The 21,083-nt window shown below is 37.9% G+C and overlaps 3 protein-coding genes across 5 annotated transcripts; 1 reads left to right on the top strand and 2 right to left on the bottom strand.

The window, feature by feature from the left end:
• Positions 1-1,168: 1,168 nt before the first annotated feature.
• On the bottom strand, positions 1,169-4,226 carry LOC137946993 (uncharacterized). 2 transcript variants are annotated; one of them, XM_068793286.1, is made up of 6 exons: positions 4,054-4,226; positions 3,835-3,943; positions 2,639-2,996; positions 2,085-2,547; positions 1,789-1,847; positions 1,169-1,241 (listed from the first exon to the last, which is right to left on the bottom strand). In XM_068793286.1, the coding sequence occupies exons 1-6, from the start codon at positions 4,085-4,087 to the stop codon at positions 1,185-1,187; spliced, it is 1,080 nt and encodes a 359-aa protein (XP_068649387.1). In that variant the 5' UTR covers positions 4,088-4,226; the 3' UTR covers positions 1,169-1,184. The 2 variants fall into 2 exon arrangements, with proteins under 2 accessions (XP_068649387.1, XP_068649388.1); XM_068793287.1 differs by having other exon boundaries at positions 1,223-1,487; positions 4,054-4,221.
• A 1,886-nt stretch (positions 4,227-6,112) lies between these two features.
• LOC137945452 (protein IQ-DOMAIN 31-like) lies at positions 6,113-12,757 on the top strand. 2 transcript variants are annotated; one of them, XM_068791350.1, is made up of 9 exons: positions 6,113-6,212; positions 6,340-6,378; positions 6,532-6,622; positions 7,061-7,196; positions 8,745-9,023; positions 9,184-9,387; positions 10,313-10,378; positions 10,614-11,649; positions 12,460-12,757. In XM_068791350.1, the coding sequence occupies exons 4-9, from the start codon at positions 7,107-7,109 to the stop codon at positions 12,486-12,488; spliced, it is 1,704 nt and encodes a 567-aa protein (XP_068647451.1). In that variant the 5' UTR covers positions 6,113-6,212; positions 6,340-6,378; positions 6,532-6,622; positions 7,061-7,106; the 3' UTR covers positions 12,489-12,757. The 2 variants fall into 2 exon arrangements, with proteins under 2 accessions (XP_068647451.1, XP_068647450.1); XM_068791349.1 differs by lacking the exon at positions 6,532-6,622.
• A 1,557-nt stretch (positions 12,758-14,314) lies between these two features.
• Positions 14,315-20,990, bottom strand: LOC137945448 (ABC transporter A family member 2-like). The gene is made up of 16 exons (XM_068791342.1): positions 20,469-20,990; positions 19,881-20,112; positions 19,414-19,583; positions 19,065-19,250; positions 18,840-18,935; positions 18,564-18,764; positions 18,247-18,406; positions 17,934-18,160; positions 17,352-17,469; positions 17,174-17,250; positions 16,970-17,059; positions 16,648-16,791; positions 16,025-16,336; positions 15,851-15,931; positions 15,358-15,534; positions 14,315-14,747 (listed from the first exon to the last, which is right to left on the bottom strand). The coding sequence occupies exons 1-16, from the start codon at positions 20,850-20,852 to the stop codon at positions 14,484-14,486; spliced, it is 2,919 nt and encodes a 972-aa protein (XP_068647443.1). The 5' UTR covers positions 20,853-20,990; the 3' UTR covers positions 14,315-14,483.
• Between the last annotated feature and the right edge of the window lie 93 nt (positions 20,991-21,083).

The raw sequence follows: 21,083 nt of genomic DNA, 5'->3' as shown, positions 1-21,083 counted from the left end.
GTTGGAGATTCATCCTCTCAAGGAAAAAACTATGTCTGACAAGTGCTTTTTCACATTTTCTCCTACTTGAAATGTTTGATTCAATTACAACGGCTTTAATTGCCTCTTCTGACATAGTTTCCAACTTTTCCCCTATTAGTGTATTTTCCAGGAAATACTGGAAAAATATTTATATGAATTATTAATGCCTAAACACTTTTTTAGCTAAGAATTCTGACCAAGAAGGTGATCTAATTTTTAGGTAAGATTTTCTAACCAACATGAGTTGGAAAATCATATGAAAATTTTTTGAATTAGTATTTAACAATTGATATCGTAATACTTTTACCACTTGGTAATGTTTTATATCAATTTTGTATTTGATATTTTATTTTACTAAAAATTTATCGGATAAGTACAATAATGAATGAGATTGATTATTAATTTTTATTTATTTCCCTAAAAAATATATCAACAGATCTATTGAATTTTCCTTAATTTTTTAAAAAATTTCCATGTAATTTCCTGATAAATCATTAATAGAATTTTATCTAAAAATTTCTTGAAAATGTGTTTCCTAAGAAAAATATTTCTAACTATTTCTGAAATATAAATTTTCAACAAGAGGCACTAACCAAATCTAAACGGTATATACAAATAGTGGGGACTGTTATTTTATAAATCATTTTATGTTAATACGGTATAATATCTATAAACAAAAAGGAAGCCAAAATTTACTCCAATTACGCCTACGTAAAGTGGAGGGAACCATGGGGAACCTCTCGCACTGCCTGCCCAACTGAAAGTCCCTCCAATTTTGGCAAGGGAGAGGTATAATCCAGAATCCTTACCAACTGGAGGCCAAGCTCATTAAGTAGGTCCCACCAATGCTATAAGAATCAATATGCTCAGTTGAACCCAGAACAATGGGACTCGATGCCTCAACTTACCAGTTCAATCAAATTTGATGGTTCAATTCGTAAATCTGACAAAAAGAGGGGAGGGCCTACCCTGGTGACAAAGACAAGAAGGGATTTGCAAGGCAATTGAAACCAACACTGCCGACACCAAGTAAAGATCCATCACCTCCAACGTAACTATTATGTTTACAATTTACATAAGGCAATTATAATGAAAGGACGAACAGCTACTGAATTTACTTTGCTGCCGACATAAATGGATGGTTCAGTCTTCAAGTTTTACTGTCACACAGTACATATCAAAGAGTCACCACCACCGGACATTGACAGAACCATCAATCGCTGTTCAAAGTATAATAACATGAATAAACAATACAGATAGTAGCAAGACAAACAGCACTTCTCACTGTCACACCATGCTCAAACTCACGCTCAAACACTTCCCATTCTCTTTATAAAATTTTCAAGAGAAATCCCCAACCGAAAAAGCAAAGAAAAAATATGTACTTCCAATAACTTTTCACATGAAATATGTGTCATAATCTAAACTTCAGCAGCTACTTCGGTCACCCCAATCTCTGAAACATTCTAGCAAAAGAAAAAAACAAAAGGAGAAGAAAGGAGGAAAATCAGAATTTGACCCATCAGTTTGCTCATCTGAAACCAAAATAACAGAACTTCTATTTCTTCTGATAGATTTTCTCAAATTTGGGGCTTCTTGGTTAAGTTTTTCCTTGTTTCTTACTGAAGCAATAGGAAAACATTTTCCTATCCCCCTATAACTATTTGTAGGGCAAAAAAAAAAAATTCAGGTAAAAGTTTTAGTTCCCCTAAACACCTGCAAAAATAACAAATCTATTTATGAATTCTTTAAGGTTTTAGAGCGTACCAGGTTTTCCTTATCTTCTTGCTGAATCTCCTCCTCCTTAGCCACCTCATTAGCAGAATCTGCAGAATAAGTTTTTCTGATTAGGCCACGAAATGACTCAAACTCAGAGAAAACAATTTGAAAGTACAGAGAGAATTGATTTATATGGGACTCATACACCATTAGTAATGGTAGCTGAATGTAATATGAATATTTGGCAGGCTTGACATAATTGACTCACATAATTGACTCACATAATTTGGTGGATTAGCCTCTATACAACTAATTATTCGACAAATGCCCCAAAACACCCTTACCTTCCACAAGAGTAGGTTTCTTCTCAGATTTGTTCTTCCTTCCCCGTTCTATATTAGAAAGCTGCCCCCTAGTGGGCCTCTGAGATTTTCTCGGAAGATTTTGATTATTACCCTTAACAGAACTCCGGTTTATGGAGGTTCTGTTAATTGCTGACTTGTTCCCCGAAACAGGGAGTCTCGTTTGTAGATTCTCTTTTTTAACCATTTCAGTATCCGCAGAAGCAGGAATATTTTCGGAATTCAAGGACTTGGGTTTTAAATTCCCTGCGCCAGCTGAGGAAAACATACGGCTATCTTCATCGGATGAATCAGGTCCCTGAGAACAAGTCTCAGAAACCTGAACCTCTCCCAAATCTTCAACTATGTCGTAACTTTTAAGTAACTCTTTTGTTGACTCTCCAAGTTCCAGTAAATTGTAGCGACGAACATATGATTTTAATTCTTCTCGCAGGCGCTGCAGGGGCTGTATCTTCAAACCAGTTAATCAGAATCCAGTTGAAAGGGGAAAATGTTTGATACTACAATATGCAGAAAGTGTAAGCTTAAAAACGTACCTCACACCCTGATTCTAGAGCAAGCTTAAAAAATCCCAGTGATATTGAGTGCTTGGCAGCTGATTCAGACAACTTAATCTGCGACAGCCAATAAGAAACTGAAGAAAGAATGCTGAATTTCCTCCTGTTTGCTGACATTGAAAGATCTGATTTTGGTGTATCGCTTTTATCGAGGCCGCCTGTTCTTTTCTTAGACCTAGATTCTGATATCGGAGTAATATTACGAGATAGCGTTGGAGCTGGACTGATAGCAGGCTTGGGAGGAATAGAAAGCCGACGGGGTGGTTTGCTAGACTTCTCTTTGGCTGATAGTTCAAGTACACTCACACTCTTACTCACATTAGAAGGAGCCCTTCCCCTGGAATAGATTGCAACACAAATTCATCAAAAATAGCTGAATGCTATAGGATGGACAAGCAAAAACTATATGGACGGAGAAGCCAAAATCTTCAAGTGTTTTTCGAATTTTCAAAACAGAATGTGACTCGAGATTCTGAATGTAGAAAATGATAATTCGTCCAGTGACTACTACAATCAGTTATTGCTTTTTAATAAAAAATAAAAAAAAACCGTTTTAGGACAACCACCGATTAATTTTTGACAACGATAAGCCAAAACAATTTTTACTTTGCACGATCTAAGATCGTCTGTTGAGATCGAAAACTGACAGTAATGGATAAAAATCAAAGGTCAAACTTGAACGGAAGAGTTTAGGCCACTGAATGCAATCAGAAACCCCATCTCCATTCCATGAGATAACAAAAAAAGGCATACTACAGTTGTTCCAGCAAGAAGACTGTCAAATGAAGGAGAAATGGAAGTGGCATAGTGCATCAGCTAAAAAAACTAAGCCTTTGTTTAAGTGACACTTTTTAAAAACTACAAAAACTGCTCAATCATCGATCGCTTGCCATCAGATTTTAGGCGGACATGTTGTCAACAGAAAATAATGAAGCCTACGTTCTTTCACCAAAAAAAAAAAATCTTCAGTCGGTTTAAAGCGGAGTCTCCTCTACTCAAAATCAGGACTTTTAATCGGAAAAAGGAAGTAGCAAATTTTCTTTGAAATTTCAGTAATAAAAATATCTGAAGCTACACTGCATATCCATTTAAAATAATACCGGAAAAAAAAATTATATGACAACGTCACTCAAGAGGAGAAACTAATAGGCAAAAGAAACGGGAAAATGAAATACCTCCCGGCGGATGAAGAAGCCGATATCTCAGCAATACCGGACTTATCATACTTGGGTTTACTCCCAGATCGTAGTGGATATCTCAACTTGGATGACATCGCTGAAGCGGCTGAAAAAAAACAAAAAGCGAAACAAGATCATATCGATAATGGATACACCGATAAAAAAAAAAAAACCACAAAAAACCAGCCGAAGAAAAACACAGAGGAAAGAAATTACCAGAACCCGCGGATTGATCTTTTGCAGCATCCATGCTTGAGAATCACAGAGAAAAAGACAGAGATCGAAAAGGCACTAAGTTCAGGGGTGAAGAAGTTAGGTTTCAGGGATGGTATATAATTGCATAAACATGGTAATGCGTTTGAGCGGGAAAAGAGGCATCCAGAGAATTCAAACTAAAGCCATTAACGGTCCAAGTAGCATTAAAAATAGGTAAAACCCCAGAAACGTTGGCTTAAGTTTGAAGCTGCAGCCGCGTCCTGGGGCCCCACGCCAAAGCCAGTCCACAGCCCTCGATTCGAATTTCGAAATTCAAACTGTAACGTCGTGCAGACGTGTTAAATGCCTCGTCGTCATGGGGAGCTGTAACCAGTAACCAGTAGCCGGTCGCCACGTTTGTGTCACGAATCACTGGTGGCAATGCGACCCGTCTCGCCAATAATTGATAGTGGTAAGGTTAACCTAAACCATGGTCCCACATGGGTAGCAAGTGTCCTCGGATCCCTAATTGTACTTATATCGGTGTATCTTCATTCTTATTGGATACTCGCATGCCGAATCAGACCAGCCTGATCCGAATTCCTCTCCTCCCATGACAATTGACACCGAACCATCACCTAACAAGGGGGTTCCGCTCTCCCTCCCAGGCGCAGCACCGTTGGCCCTACTGACCCGACACAACCACTCAAGTTTGTCATTAAGCAGGTTGGAAAGGTTTAAGAATAACTGTGGCGGTGGAGGAGGGGCTTCAATCTCCTGGCCCTCTGTTTTAATTAATCAAATCTCTCATCATTTTGGGTTACTTTGTTAGAATGAGAACCTTATTGAAGCTTGAAGGGAATGTTTATCCAATCGATCGTGACATTATAATATGCAACCTTTTCACCTTTATGTTTCTTATTATATGTGATGGATATGAGTATTTCACCTAATAATATAATTAAAGAAAATGAGCCAAAAAAAACTTTTTCGCTTTTCTCCTCAATTGGAAAGAAAAACATTGGATTGTTGTTTTTATGGCCAAAAACAATAATAGTAAAAATCGAAGCAAATACATTGACATAAAGTATATGGCTAAAAGAGAACATATTAAAATCCTTAAATATACCTACATATATATCATATATAAACTATTTTTTGTCCCTCTTGTATACGAGTGAGAAACGTTAAGGCAGGACCCCACATGTTTCCCACCTTCCCAGTGTTATTTCCTCTATTGTCTTCTGGTGAGGAATCTCATTAGAAGGGGTAGAGAAGGGAGGCCCGAAAATTAGGTGGGCCCTCTACCTCGCTATATTTGTTTAGATATTGTTCGGCATCTCATGATTCGATCATTATTCCCACGACGCCCCCAGGTCGAACAGGGTACCCCCTCCCCGACTGGTGGCGTTCCGGTAAATACAATCTCCGGTAGTGGCATTTTATTCGAATTAGTTAAGATTACTCAATCAATCTCTGACGGTACCGAAACCGGGTCCTCTGTCGGATTGAAAAAGCATCGTATTTGAGAGAATAATAACAAATAAATTATTATTCTGTACCGATGTGACGATTTTGCCCCTGATCTTTTTCGTTTTTAGATGACTATACTACCCCGCTCAAAAGTTCTTATTTATCGCCTCATGTCTTATAATTTTTTTTAATTTATTCGAGTTTTTCGTAAAAAAATCGAACTGCTATGGGCTCGGAAAATCATATCCATGTGGGAGGACCGTCACAGGGATAAGGACCAGCCAGCCACTTTCCAACGTTGCAGAAGTCGTAATAAATACTTCGTCGGAATTTACCTCAAATGGAAGGGTACTAGAGTCATTTAGTCTTGCTTTTGTTAAAAAGAAAAGAAGCTTCTTCTGACAAAGTACTGCCTTACGGTTGGAAGATAAATCACTTTTAACGCTAAAGGCTAAAGCTGTATTGCGTAGTCATACGCCTCGGTCACCTACTTCGCCGTATTTCTCTGTGTGATTTCTGATTTTTAACTCTCCTTAAAATTTTTTAATTTTTTTTTAATTTTGGTTGCTTTGGACAGTAAAATAGTTACTCGTCGGTGTCTGGTATCGTTTCTCCATTTTATGCGTTTTTCTTGTGCAGAGTGTGCTTTGCTTGCTCTTTAGGTCTTTGAGACGGCAGACATGAAATGAAATTGAAACGAAATGATGGTACATTTTTCCTTTTTTTTTCGATATTTTTCTTAAATAAAGTTCCTTTACTCTTTCGTCTATGAATATGATCTTCAGATCTCTGGACTCTGATGAGTGCTGTTTGGTTTTGGTTTGTTGTTGAAAGCATGACGGAGTGAAGGTTTAGAGGAACGGCATTGGTCCGGTGAGTATCAGATCTGTTTGATTCATGGTCATGTTGTTTATGTTGAAATAGATACTTCTATCAGTGGATCACGCTTGTCTTTCCGGTTTTATTTCGTGTCTTTTTTCTTCTATTCTTTTACGCTTTCCATTGCTAATGTTTTTTTTTCTTCAGAGGTTTTTTGGGAGAGGATGCTGAAAAATGCGGTGTTAGGGTTTTGTATTTTTATTCTCGTCAGAGTTGAACGTTGATATTGGAGGTTTTGGTGCGTGTCACTTAAAGATCATTACTTTTTCAATATACTGAACATTGTGCTGGGTTATAGATCCTAGTCCTTCAGTTGTTTTGTCCTTTTTCGTTTTTCCCGGAGATCTATCTTATTGCACGTTATAGTTTTTGGCAAATTTTCGGATGGTATACATGGCCGAAAACTATTGTTATTGCTTGGGTGTACCCATTCTTCCGAGCTTCTTTCTGTTGCTTACTCTAGTTTGTAGTTGTTGGAAGTGAGTTTTCGAATTGGCTTAGCTTTTCGGTTTTCCGTTAGATCCTCTAAATGGTAGATATTTTCAGTTAATTCCCAAACAGTTGTTCCGTTAGATCCTTCAAATGGTGAACAAATCTGTTAATGATTCTCTTGACGAGTTCATATTTTTTAATTTTTTTTTTGTTTATATTGTGTTTCTTCTGTACTGGCCTGTAGGTTTTGATTCTAGATTCTGGAGATTTAAGGGTCTTCCTTTTCCTCAATGGGGAAATCTCCTGGAAAATGGCTTAAGACGTTACTTTTTGGCAAGAAATCATCCAAGTCTACTGCAGGAAAAGGAAGAGAAGCTCAGGTATGCTTTTAGCCTTGAGTTGAGGTTTGATTTTGATCGTGCAAGTACAGTTGGTGTGATTATTGTTGACCTAGTCAACCCCTAATTATTCTTTTGTAGATTCGTTTTCATGTTTTATGAATATTATTCACTGTAGAGTACTTGATGTAGCAAAAAAAAAAAACCATGCTAGAGAGTTACTTTTGTAAATAACCAAAGTCCTGTAGTCTATAGCTTAATCTTTAGGAAACATGCCGCCATAGGTGTGAGTCATCCCACAATCCCATTACTTGGATAGTTGGAGGTTGTGCGAGGAACCCCTCTAGTTTTTTTCTGACTTAAATCCTAAGGGTATTGACCTACCTGAGGTTTCATATGTGTACGTTGTTGAATTCTCTGTTTAATCTTGTAATAATGTGAAGTATATGCAAAATTAAAAAAAACTCTTTGTTTGATCTTATGTGGTATCAAATTCTCTACTCGATCTAACGGGTGATTGTTGAATTATTTATGCTTCTTAGACTACTAAAGAGTGACTTTTGTCATGGCTGGTTGTTTCCTCCTTCTTTTAGCAATACTCTTAAACAAGTTTCTTGTCTTGTGCACTTGATTTGTTTTTCTTTGAAGTTTTGGTTTTTGGCATATGTATATTCGATGTAAACTTTTCAGAGAGTTTTTGTTTCTGAGCGAATTTATATTGATTTTTTTTACCAGTGTGTTTTGGAAGAGATAATTGTGTCTGGGTTGGAAATTTCTGAGTCTCAAACAATATACTTTGATCAGTTACTGAAATTAGTGTTTATGTTGTTGAGATATAAACTTATTCACTACATTAACACATTTTCTCATTCATTGAATGGAAATGATGAAGCTATATATATTAAAAAATTTAGTTTGATGAAAAGGCTAGTTTTATCCTTTGTATGTTTAATATTTTATCCTTTATAAGTTTGTAGTTAACAATATTAGAGAAAGATTTGCTGTTAGCCTTCATTTGCCTTCAGCTGGCAGTAAAATTAGTATATCTGTTTTCTTGTGGGTTGCATGTGAGGAATAGTGTTGGGATGCTACGTCTGTTGGTACCTATCACCAGGATGTAGTGTTGACTCAAAAAGATGGAAATATTATCTTTTTGGCTAAGAGATATTTAAGCTATTGTTGACCATAATGTCCATAAAACTTAGGATGTTTATATCTATTTATGTATCTATTTGCATGTCCGTCTGCCCGTTTGTCCATCTATCATCTATTTCTGAGAACTTGTTGGTTTTAACTGTTCGATTATTTAGTTCAATTATATTTGATTCTTAATGACATCTTTTCATTATTGTGTCAAAAAACTAAAAAAGAAGCCAATGTTTGGTCAACTATATGTCTGGGCTTCTTCTGTTCCCATTTGTAATGAACCAGAAAGCTTGTCTTCAAAATGTATCATGTGAACTGGATTTTTGGCTAAGTACAGCTTACTTGATTTATCACGTTCTCACAAAAACATAAAGTTGCAGAGCACTGCATGTATGTTAACTATGATGGTGGCTTTCTAATCAATCTTGCTACTCATGTGCAAAGAAACCGGGAAATGATAAAGAGGTTTGGATTACAAGTAAGGGACCAACAGCTGAAGTGTGTTCAGATTCTCCCTCCATCTCACGTCCACTACCTGTGACCAGTGACAGAAGTGGGGTCTTGGAGTTGGAAACCGGTGTACCTTTACTAGTACCTTGCACTGGAGTCAATCATGCTGGACAAACTCAAGGACCTGTAGGTTCAGTGGTATCTCATGGTCCTGAGAGACTCAGAGAAGAGCAAGCCGTTATAAAAGCACAGGCAGCTTTCAGAGGTTATCTGGTAGATTTCATACATCTTATGCTTACTTTTAACATCTGGAAAAGACTGTATTTTGCATAGTTTTTTTTTTTTTTTGTGGACCTCAACTCTATTTCTGCAGGTGCATTCTCTGAAATAGTAATTTTGCAGTATAGGCTAACTTGAGCATAAAATTTTTCAGGCTCGCAGGGCATTTCGGGCACTAAGAGGTATCATAAGGCTGCAAGCCTTAGTTCGTGGTCACTTGGTGAGGAGACAAGCTATTGCCACTCTCTATTGTTTGCATGGAATTGTTAAGTTTCAGGCACTGGTTCGAGGTCGAAGAGTGAGGCATTCTGATCTGGGGCTTGAAACATACAGAAAAAAGATTCAGGGAAAGAATTCGGTAACTTACCCCTCATTCATACTAATTCTCTACCTTAAATATCTGTTTGCTTCTATTTCAAAAGAAAAATTATACTACTTGCTTAGATCTTAATGGAAATAACATTTGGAGTTTGTAGTGGTCATAGTGACTAAGCAAAAGCTGTCACAAGTAATAAAAAGGATGATTATATTTTTCCTGCTCTCTGTTTGATATATTTTCTGTGGATCTATTTAGAAGGCAAGCTAAGAACCCATCCAACAAAATCTCATTGCCTGCCCTTTCAGATTTCTCTTTTATGGAGATCCAAGGTATTTTGAAGAGTTGTGTTTGGAGTTGTAAAGAATCAAGTTTTGACCAAGAGTTATTTTATTTTACAACTTCTATTGAAGAATTGTAAAGGAATGGTCCTCCATCCATTCCCTAAACCCTGATATCAACTCACCCTCCCCATGAAATCCTGAGTTGTAAAATAGAAGTTTTAACCTGTGAATCAGCCAGGTGGATGGTGGACCTGCTTTTGGGGGAGGTTGAATTCAGTCTAGAGGTCGGACTTGCCCCGTGTACTTGCTTTGAGTCGCCCCTGACTCTGGCCTCTTGACTCAGGAGAATCGGTTTCACTTGGACTGCCCTGACCAGAATTTTATGAGGTCCATGTCAGATCCTGAGGTTGGGTCACAGAACCTTAGTCTTTTCTAACCATGTAATGAATCTCTTCTCTCTGGACCAAGAGAGATACTGGAAAAGAAGCTATTTGTGAGAAATTTAGACAGATGAATTCAGATATTTGTGTGTATGTATAATAAGAAAAGATACATCATTATGTAACCATTTTTTAATTGTTGGCTCTTTGTCTGCAGTCTTTGTGTGAACATTGTTCTCAGTGATTGTTGGTTAGTTTGGCTGTCTCACTTTTAGTAAGAGTAGTTGCTTCATTCCTTGTCAGGAGGTCCAGCCTTTGGATGCATCAGTTCAGAGGGATAAACTGTCAACAAATGCATTTATTTGCAAAGTAAGTTGAGCTTCATGTGTTACCATCAGTTTGGTAACAGAATGTGTAATTTGATGAGTAGTTGCCTGTTTATCTCATTCTTGTTGTTATCTCCAATAGTTCACAAGTATCCATGTCATGATTATTCATACGTTGCAACACTACTTACTTTAAGAAATTGTATAATGTTTCTACTCCTTATCTGTCTCCATTACATGCTGCACCATTTTCTCAGTTCTTCTGTACTTTCTGTTAGCTTCTTGCTCCGTCTCCTACTGCCTTGCCCCTGCGGGTTCATTATGCTAAAGGAGAAGTAAATTCGGCATGGAATTGGCTAGAGCGCTGGACCTTGGTCCGGTTCTGGATATCAATTTCACCAGCAAAGAAAGTGGCAATGGATCCAGAGTCGCAGAGGAAACAAGGCTTGGATGGTGGAGAGCCTGGTCGACCTAAGCGCAATGTCCGAAGGAATATTTCAACTAGCATTGAGTCCTCTGGTTCAACTCAGTTGACCTCTGAAAATGACAAACCGAAACGCAACCTGCGAAAAGTGTCGAGTTCCCCAGTTGTGGATTCTGCTCTAGAAAATCCACAGGGTGAGCTTGAAAAGGTAAAGCGCAATTTGCGAAGGGTTTCTGCCTCCACCGTAGAGCCTTCTTCTGATAGGCAGGAACTTGAACCTGAGAGACCAAAACGCGGTGTGAGAAAGGCACCAAGCCCTCCATCTGATGTTTTGGATCATTCCATAGGGGATTCTGCAGAGAAGATGAAGAAAGAAGTTCCTGTAGCTTCAATGAAACCTCCTGAAGTGGAAAGTACTGCTGTGAAGTCAATTGCAGATGAAGATTGGCCAAAAGATGCTTTACATGATGATCAACCAGCGGTCCAGTTACCTCCATCAGAAAACAGAGGAAATGATGCCAGTGTGCCTTTGACAAATGGAGAATTAAAATCTCAGGAGGACCAAATTGGCCAAGAAAACATTAAAACAAGTAAGAGGAGGGCATCTTTGTCTACCAAGGCAGATGAAAATGATCTGCCAAGTACTCCATCCCTTCCGAGTTACATGGCGGCTACAGAATCTGCGAAGGCAAAACTGAGAGGCCAAGGCTCACCAAGGTTTGGCTCAGATGCTACTGAGAAGAATGGTTTTACTAGGAGACATTCTCTGCCAACTTCTACAAATGGCAAAGTGAATTCACCATCAATGCGGTCCCAGAGGTTGGTTCAAGGAAGTGGCAAGGGAGGAAACAGAAGTGACCGATCACTGTTGTCTTCTAGAGATGGGAATGGTAAGTGTTCTTTTCCTATGTTGCTTGTTCTTTCTGGTTTTTGCTCCTTGGGTTCCTGACTTGCGTCAGTCAAGAGTATATTCCTGTAGTTATTTCTAGCTTTGTATTTCTCAAGTTGCATGACAAAGATGATCTTGCTGGTGAGGAAAAGAAGAGACAAAAAAGAAAAGTAAAAGAATAGACTTGCTATTAAATTAAGGCTAGTTTGGGTTACACATACGTATTTATTTATTTTTTTATTTGGTTCTTTTAATACTCAAGACCAAAATTTTTTACTTTCTCCACTTGAACTTTTTTAGCTTTTCTATCACATTTTTCTTTTTCTTCTTCTTCTTCTTCTTCTTCTTCTTCTTCCCCTTCCAAGTGTTGATTGACTCATGCACACTACAATCCTTAACCTTGTGAGACCTGCACCTATAGCATCACAATAAAATCCTGGACCATGTGATGATTGAGTCAATTTTTTAATTTGATTTAATTTCTTCTTTCAAATTTGCTTCACTTAATTTATTTTATTTTTTATTCCAGATATGATTTTGGAAAGTCATTTTCAGACCCTAAAGACAAGCTTTATTTTTTGTATATTATGATGAAATGCAAGTATTGATGAAAAAGAAAAAAAAGTTAAAAACAAGTATCTTGACTGTAATGGATTATATATATATAGCTGCAGCATTATCCGTTTGTATAATAAATGCTTGTTTAGTTTTCAGGAAGCTACTTACCAGCATTCTGAATTTAATTCCACTGTCAAATGTCTCGTGCCATATGAATCTTGGATGTTATCTAAGAGTTACTGTTGAATTGCAGAGAAGGTGATAACAGAGTGGAGAAGGTGATTGTAGCCAAAAGGAAGATGTCCAGGTGAAGCGTTGTTTAAAGGGTTAATTATTGCGATTTTTATGTTGTATTTTGTTTGCATAGGTGTGTTTATGATGTAAAATTCTGATGTAAAACCTAAATGTGTGACTGATGAATAACAAACAGGGTTGTGGTGTGCCGAGATGGTTGACCTCATATGTCTAGGACTTGTGAATTTCGAGTGCCTTGTATAGAGATGTTTAATCTGTTGAGAGATTTGATTTAATTGGCTTGAACTAGAATCTCATCTCTTCTCCCTTTTTGTCCAATGCAAACGGCTGAGGACCTGCTCGTCAAGTGTCTGTGATCCACCATATAGTATGTGACTTCTCATCATCGAAACTTGAAACATCTTTCTGTGATATTTTAATGTCTGGCCGATGGTGGATGCACTCCATTGTTTCTTCAGTCTTTTGTAGTCTTTTCTTTGAATACTGTCTAAGTTTCGTTATTTCTTTGGTGAGACACGCTCTTTCTAGAAGCTCTACTCCTGGGAACTGCTACTTCTGAGAAGAGTGCAGTTGGATCTTCCTGAAAATTGTATTGATTTAAGAGTAATTTGGTGAATACGATTTTATATTTTGGTCGAATTTTGAATAGCTACAATTGTTTCCAAGTGCAGTTACAAAAATTTAAGTCTTTCAACCAGTGTCCCAAGGCCAACTCAGGTGACATTTTTCTGCACCTAGTGTGTTTTTTGTTCAGTGCCTATGATTTCTCTTTAGCTAGATTCCCCATAGAATGTGAGCTATGCAGAGGCTGGAATATAATCCTACCCAGCTTTGGCATGGCTATTCCGAGCTCTTGGGAGATTAGTCTTGAAACCGGAAAGGGTACAGAAGCTGATACCCAATCATCCCCAAAAGAAAAATATCTGGTTGTTCCTAGCAAAGGGGAAGGGAGTCATCAAATTGTCAATAGGCCCATCTTCATATACTACAGCTTGGTAATTGAGATAATGATCAAATTTCCCCTATTTTTCTATGCTGAGGTCACCCAGCTTCTTAGGCTTATAGACTCTCCATTCTAAACAGGTAATGCTTAAACCCCTCTCTATTGTTGATAGCAGTCAAGAAGTTTACTTTTGTATGACGGTCTTAGCTTGAAATGCTGATGGAGTCGTGAGCCAAAACATGCAAGTTTCTTAGTTAGGACTCGTGGGTGTCTTAGTGGCTTCGTGCCCAAGTTTCACTTGTTGGAAATAAGAAAAAGAAGCAAAGCATGAAAGAGAACAAGAGGAGGAAAAAAAGAAATACCAAAACGAAAAACACATTGGAAGCTTTGACAGGTAGCTAAAAATTTCTTGGGCTTTTCTTTCATCTAGTTTTGTTGCAGAGGGGATCACTTCTCCAGTCACCACTCCATCAACACCTCTATCATTTTTTTATTTTTCAGTTTTTAATAAAAATTATGTCCTATTGATATCATTACGAATTAATCAACGATGTCGATGATTGGGTCGATTTTTATAAGATTGGATTCTGCCTTGAATTCGATGTTTGTTCTAAACAGAACTACTCTCTGAGCTACTACATTAGAAACGCAAGAAATTGAAACTTGTTTTTCTCAGCCTATGGATGACAAGATTATCCATAGTAAGCGTGCCTATTTTGACAATAAAAAAAAAATTAGGCTCAAACACGGCTATATCTGAAATCCAAAAAACCCATAAGCTGTCGTATTTAATTTCATGCTAGGGAGTAGAATATTGGTTTGGGAGTAATGGGATTTGCTCTGAAACATATGACTCTCTCTCTATCTCAATCTTGAAGCATATGATAACAAAGCTTTCATTTTCCATTTTATTCTGAGAGCATGAAACTAACAATTATGGCAGTAGCATTGCCACCAATAAAGTAAAAACAATGACAACATTGACACGAATAAGGTTATGTGTGTATATCTATACAAAGAGATAGAGGCATGTCTTTGCTCCATTAGGAACGTACATGCAATTCTTTAAACAGTGACACTTACCTGCCATTAGGAGCTTGAATTTGATTTGGATCAATCACAAAACCCCGTACAGGTTTTGATCGACCAAGGAAACCATGCTGGGACGTGGGAGCAACTGCAACCGGTTGAACATTTGGAGGAATAGAGGTTTCGGACGAATGACCTGAAATGCAGAGTGCTCCAGCTTCATCCTGCTCCCAGTAGACTTCTATCATGAGACCTTGTGGGTTCTCTGTGGTCACTGTTCCTGGAATCCCAATAAACCTGGCTCCACTAGGTACCTGTACAATTACAGAGGGGCAAGTATCATCAGCATATATTTATTGAGTCATTCAATAGCTCATTATTGGTTTTCCTAACAGAAACTATTCCTGGTATAGATATTAACTTGGTCCATAAACAAAATCGTTTTGTAATTCAAGTCCTCTGAAAGATGGATATGTAATTTACTTCTTGTTGTTCAGTGAGAAGAGACATCTGAAGGTTTAAAGCATTAACTCGTATTTGAGTCTCACATTCCCCAAACAAGTCTAAGTCTGTTCATGCTCCTACCTTTTGTTAGAGAATGCCAATTTGATGGTAATAGTCATGAGGCGGTTACAGGTCCATCAAAAAGGAATTGCCTTTTCTATTAAGTTCAGTACGACTAGCTTACTCCAAGAGTATCAACATTAATCCTGAACTGTATGTATGTATATATTGTAGAATTATTCGTGCGAAAGGTTGAACCGTTTTAAAATTTAAATGTGTAGTTGCTAAGTTCTTTAACTAATTCATGCACATGATTGCATTTGAGCTTCTACATTCTTCTTGCAAGCAATTGTCTTCCATGAGTAGGGCCACTGTGCCTAATAGTAAATAACTATTAACAAGTGGGTCAAGTGACTTTACCTCAAGGGACATGCCAGAATCCAATGTTAGAGGCACCCCTCTGCCTTCAGCCAAAGCATCTTCTAGCTCTGCTTTCTTTGCAATATTCAGAAACACTTCTTCCAGAGTTGTGAGACCAAGTTGGATATCTGAGATCCCAAACTCTCTTTCTCTATCTTGGAGCTCAGCAAAAAAACTCTGCAAAAGAATATAATTGTAAGGAAATTGATATGAAATATAACAACAGAACAAGCGAATGATACAGAAGACAGAGTTCATTTAGCTGATCACTAGAAAGAATAAAAGTGTGAACTTATAACAGGTGGACATCCCTACAAACAATCAGCCAAAAGATAGGTGTCACCTATGAATAAAGCCTAGCAAGTAAGCCACTTTATGCAATAGCAATGGTAAATTTCATCTTCTAGCCTTGCAGGTAGCTGAAAAATGTTTTGGGATTCACACAGCTTTTTAAGTCCTTTAAATGAAATCATAAGCAATAAACAGAACTTACAATCAACAGTTCCTCTTTCTCATGTGGGATGATAAATGTCAGGAAGCTTCTGTTTTCCTCTTTGGGTACCACATCCAAACGCTGCCAATTAAATCAAATCTTATGTCAGTCACCACTCACTTCTTTACTTTCTTAGCAAAATGGTATAGAAGACCTTATGGTTTTCTGCCATACATTTTTGAAGAACTGCTTTACAGTCTCCAGTTGATGTTCAGTTGCACCTGTTTCGCTGGAAGCACTGGGGGTTTGCCCAGGAGTACCGCCAGAGAAACTCACGCTAGTAATATAGCCAGACCCAAACCGTGACTTTAATCGGATTGAGTTCCCAATGCAACGAAGTCTTCCCTTTGCCATGATAGCTATCCTGTCACTCAGTATGTCAGCTTCTTCCATCGAGTGAGTTGTCAATATAATGGCTCGCCCTTTTTTGGCATTTTCAATGATGTCCCACACATGTCTCCGAGTAATTGGATCCATGCCAGTTGTCTGCAAACAAAATGCTGAAGTTATTGAGAAGCACATGAAATGAAAACCTAAACAGGAAGAAAATTTATCTACTGGATAGCTATTGCTAGTTGCATTTAAGCTAGTTTTGATGATTCAAAAAAAAAAAAAAAGTTTAAATGCTTCTGAAAATTGGAGAGGAGCATCAAGATATAGAATAAAAATACGAATGGGTATGGCATAAAGATTCATGGGCAAACGAAACCAAAGTTGTGTGTGTTTATTCATTCAAACAATGGTAAGCGTACAAAAGGAACATAGAAAATAGATGCTTGATTCCATGATCTTCCTACCGGCTCATCCAAAATAACTAATTTAGGGTCCCCAATAAGAGCTATTGCTACACTGAGGCGGCGCTTCATTCCTCCACTATAGCTCCCAGCTCGAAGTTTGGCTGCATCATTAAGTTTTACTTCTGCCAAAGCTTTTTCTGCCACCTGTAACAGTAAGAGAAATATTCTTTCAAGTGAGAAACAAGTAGAAAAATAAGCCAAAGAATTTAGAGAAGTAAAACCTAACAAAAGTAGTCAAAATAAGGGAAAATCTGACTAATTTATTCCAACAGAACCCAAGTGTAAATATCAATCTAGATCAATTAGGTTCACCAGGTTGTACCGTTTTGATTGAAACCGGATGCAGGCCTTTAATACTTGCAAAGAGATGGAGGTGCTCTTGCCCTGATAGGGCTTCCCATAGAATGTCAAACTGTGAAAGTAAAAGGCAACTATAAGCTCTAGTTTCCAATAAATCCCAAAATTCCGAGGCTATATAATATGTTATTTAACCAGATACCAAATACAATTATATAATAGGGAGCACCTGAGGGCAAACTCCGATCAACCTTCGGATGCTTGACATGCCAACAGCACTTCGGATGGAATACCCGTAGATTAATGCTGTTTGTGTAAAGTGTTCCGTAAGCTGGATATGAAAGTGTTGCTCAATATTGACATAAAATGAGATCACAGAAATGAAGAACATGCAATAGCAACCTTACCATCTCCCCGTGTTACTGGTGTTATACCAGTCAAGCAATTAATAACAGTTGTCTTTCCAGCTCCATTGGGTCCAAGAAGGCAAAATAGTTGATCCTTTGCAAAGTTTACCCATATTCCCTGATTATATGTTCATGAATGATAAAAAAACAAAACATAAATTCGTTAATTACAGTCAAGCGTATAGAAAATGACAAAATTACTCTCACCCTCTAACAAATCATAAATTACACTGGTCCCCCTAATTTAAAAAATTATTGCACTCTAACCCGTAGCTTTTTAAATAAAAAAGACTTATTTACCCATTTTAAATTTTATTAATTTTAAAAAAGACAAAAAAACAAGCATTTTGTTGTTTGGGGGGGGGGGGACACGAAAGGGAACCTTTTCCACTTCCTCGCAACATCAGGAAGAAGGAAAGTGGAGGGTCAGCACTCTGCTCCCCTCCCCATGAGAGTCAGAAGGAGAGGGCCTCAACCCCTCCACAAAGTAGGATAATATCAATTTATTTCAAGCTTTTAGCTTGTAAACATAAATACTGTTATAACAATTCCCAAGTATAAAATAGAACTGGTTGTTTGTACCTTAATTGCATGGAAATGGGATGTCCTATGACATTTAAAACAACCAATCTTTGTCGTGCCAGGATAAGTCTTTGTGAGACCACGTATTTGCACAGCAATATTTGGTTCAAGTTCAATTTCAGTTGCTTGCTGTTTTACTCTTGTTTCCTCTTCAAGGACATCTTCATCATCTGGGATTATATGATCTAAAGGAGGAATTGAACTCATGCAAGTGCATAGGCTTCCTTCTGAAATAATGAACAGAACAACACTCATGATCCCTAATCAAGTAGAGATGTCTCACAAAGGGTATCTGGTATCCAGGGTCAATTACCTTCAACCTTGTCTCCACCATTCCCTGTCCAGTATGAAGGCTTCAAAAAGTAAAACACAGATTTTCTGACACCATTGGGATTTGGAAGTATGTTGTCAAAGTAGATGGCCAAGAGAAACCAAAGAAAGAATGTAGAAATAAGCCATCTATAAATACCATCCTGTAATAAAAACATATCACTTTATCAGGTAGCTATCCACAATGGTACTGAAATAACTCATTCTTAGGTTTATTTGAAATAATCCAAAACAAAAAATAACGTATTGTGTATACTGCAAATGTGATGACTGGCTAGCTTATAATTTCTTTTAACATACAATAGTAATCACGCAGTCATGATCATTGAAAGGACATTCTGCTCGTCGATTCCAACTAATCCCTGGGTTTTCAGAAGTTGCTGTTGCATCCCCGAGCAAACTAAGTGCCTTGGAAAGAAGATTAGGAGGAAAAAATGACCAGATAACACGATATGTCTTCGAGAACTCATTATTATATGGAAATCCGAATGTTGTAACAAGCTGCAAAGAGCAAAGATAACTTCAGAGTCTTTGGTAAAAAATGTTTGTTTGGCAATATTAACAGCAGAAACTTGCCTGTGTCAAGAAGCCAATAATAAAAATTGAAAATCCAACGGTAGTGGCAGATGCTGACTTGCTAATGAAAGCTGAAATCATGAAAGCAAAACCAGTCTGCAAAAATGTTGAGATGGAGCCATGTCATGGAGAAAATAAGAATGAACTTCCATGAGATTCAATCTATTTCATGCTCTCAAGAAACTACAGGCTTAATTCATTGAGTAAGGAAACTCAGAAACTTACCATATTGAACTGGAAGAGGAAAAAAACGAGGAAAAGAATGACAAAACTGTTATGAAGGAAGAAGTCAAACTGAAACATCATCCCAAATAGTACAGACAGCATTGAAGATATAAGTGCCAAAAAGGTTTCCCATGTAAGCCATGATAGCCAGTAGGCAGATTCATAGAGACCCATCATAGACATTGCCTGCAAATTCAAAAAATTCCCTGTCAATCCATTCAACTTCTTTACCACTAGAGTCTAGAATAGAGCACTTGAGACAAATATGGGAAATCTGATTTCAACTTGGGGTGGAAAATCCATGATGAAAATTTGAATTTGTCACATAATTAAGACATTTAATATGTACCTGACGAAGTTTAAGTTCTTTTTCAGTAACCAATGAGCTCATCTGGAAAACAAAACTAAACATGGCAATCGCAAGGAAAAAGGTGGGTCCTGCAGTCCCAACAGCAGAGAATGTTGCTATAGCCGGGTGTGCAAATTCCTTGAATCCAACGACCCAGCTAAAATTAGTAACTGTACAAGCAGGTTAGCGTGAGTTAGAGGCAGCAGTGAAAGAAAGAAAAAGGCTAAAACTAGCATAATGTATTATTAGAATTATCAAAAAGAAAAAAAAGTAGGTATATTAATCTACTCAAACGACTAAAAAATTGAAAGAAATCAGGATACAGAAGTTAGAAATTTAGAACAAAACGAGCAGAGCAGAGCAGAAAGTTTCACTCTTATGTCCTGCAGTCTTTCAATAACAACAAGAATGTAAATACAAAAAATTTCTAATGGTCGAAACTAAAGAGAATCACAAGTCAGCTCGACCTCCGATAAGGGTCCTGGCAATTTCACGCTCAGCAGCAACCTGGAGAGGTATTTGAAACTTGAAGGTGGGGTCCTCAAATTGCCCTCGCTTAGCTACAGGGGTGGAGTTCGTTTGAATGCCATAGCTAATGACAGTTGAGTTTCTTTCCACAAAATGCAGGGCTCCTGGGCAGTGCATGGGATTCGCTTCAAGCCAAGCATCTACTTCAGCTGGTGTCCGGAAGGATTTAACCTGTGCGCGTGAAAATCAGCGTTATCCATTGCAGAGAAAAGATTAAGAAGTCCCCCAGTCTAAATATTTGAATCCTACCACCCACTTTCCATATCAGAAAACTTCAAGCAGTTCTACCTTGGAAGTCAGAACTCCTTTCAGATTCCATGGTACATAAACTTCCTTTGTTGCAAAAAGGCACGATCTTATCACAAAATTCATTAAAACCCATAAAAGTAAGAAACCAATGTTCTTTTAAAGACTTTTAAATCCGAAAATTTCAGAAACAACACGTTCACTGATTCATTCATGAAAGGAGCGGAAAATAAATCAAGTTTCTTCCGAAGTTTCGTAAGTCTAAACTCAAAAGGCAATACCTTGCTGTCAGGAATCTCTCTTCCAGGATTATTCTCCATGATTCTCCTCACGATTGACCGAATTCTCAGGCTGCTATCCCCGCTCCAAGCAAAATCATAACACGGCAATTTGACGAAAAACTTATCCTCGCAGGGAGGAATCGGGGGAGAAACCAGAGGTTCCGGATCGAAGACATTCTGATACGAAGTAGTCGTGGAGTAACGAGAGTCTATAGCTTTGTCTATACAGAAAATAAGGAAGATGAAGAAAAGCGAGGAGAAGAGTTGAGTAAAGGTAGTTGTCCTTTGTCGCCATGAGAGAAGAAAATTTTTCTTAATCAGAGCTCCGAATTGCTGCCGAAAGAGAGGAAATCCCGTCTGCAGCTGAGAATCCGAGCTCGCCATTGGAGCGACAGAGAGCGCGAGACAAAACGCTCCGAGATGTTCGAGGTTCCATTTTATATTGTCTGGGGTCGGTTCGCGCGGAGGGCGGACATGTAGAGTCCTAAGCTAAACGGCTATCGTAAGTTTCTGGAAGTACTCTCGAGGAACCCCCCAGCCGGTGAAGAGCTGAATCCTAGTGTAACTCTGGTGCCAACATTCAATTTTAACTTCAATAACGTCCTGCTATAAAAG

The sequence above is a fragment of the Aristolochia californica genome, unplaced genomic scaffold (assembly GCF_029961685.1).
Source record: "Aristolochia californica isolate CCGP_79_NKW_82.1479 unplaced genomic scaffold, dmAriCali1.0.hap1 SCAF_12, whole genome shotgun sequence".
In the NCBI taxonomy this organism is placed as follows: Eukaryota; Viridiplantae; Streptophyta; class Magnoliopsida; order Piperales; family Aristolochiaceae; genus Aristolochia; species Aristolochia californica.
Note: the sequence above shows the minus strand (reverse complement) of the source record. Positions and strands in the feature narration are given on the sequence as shown.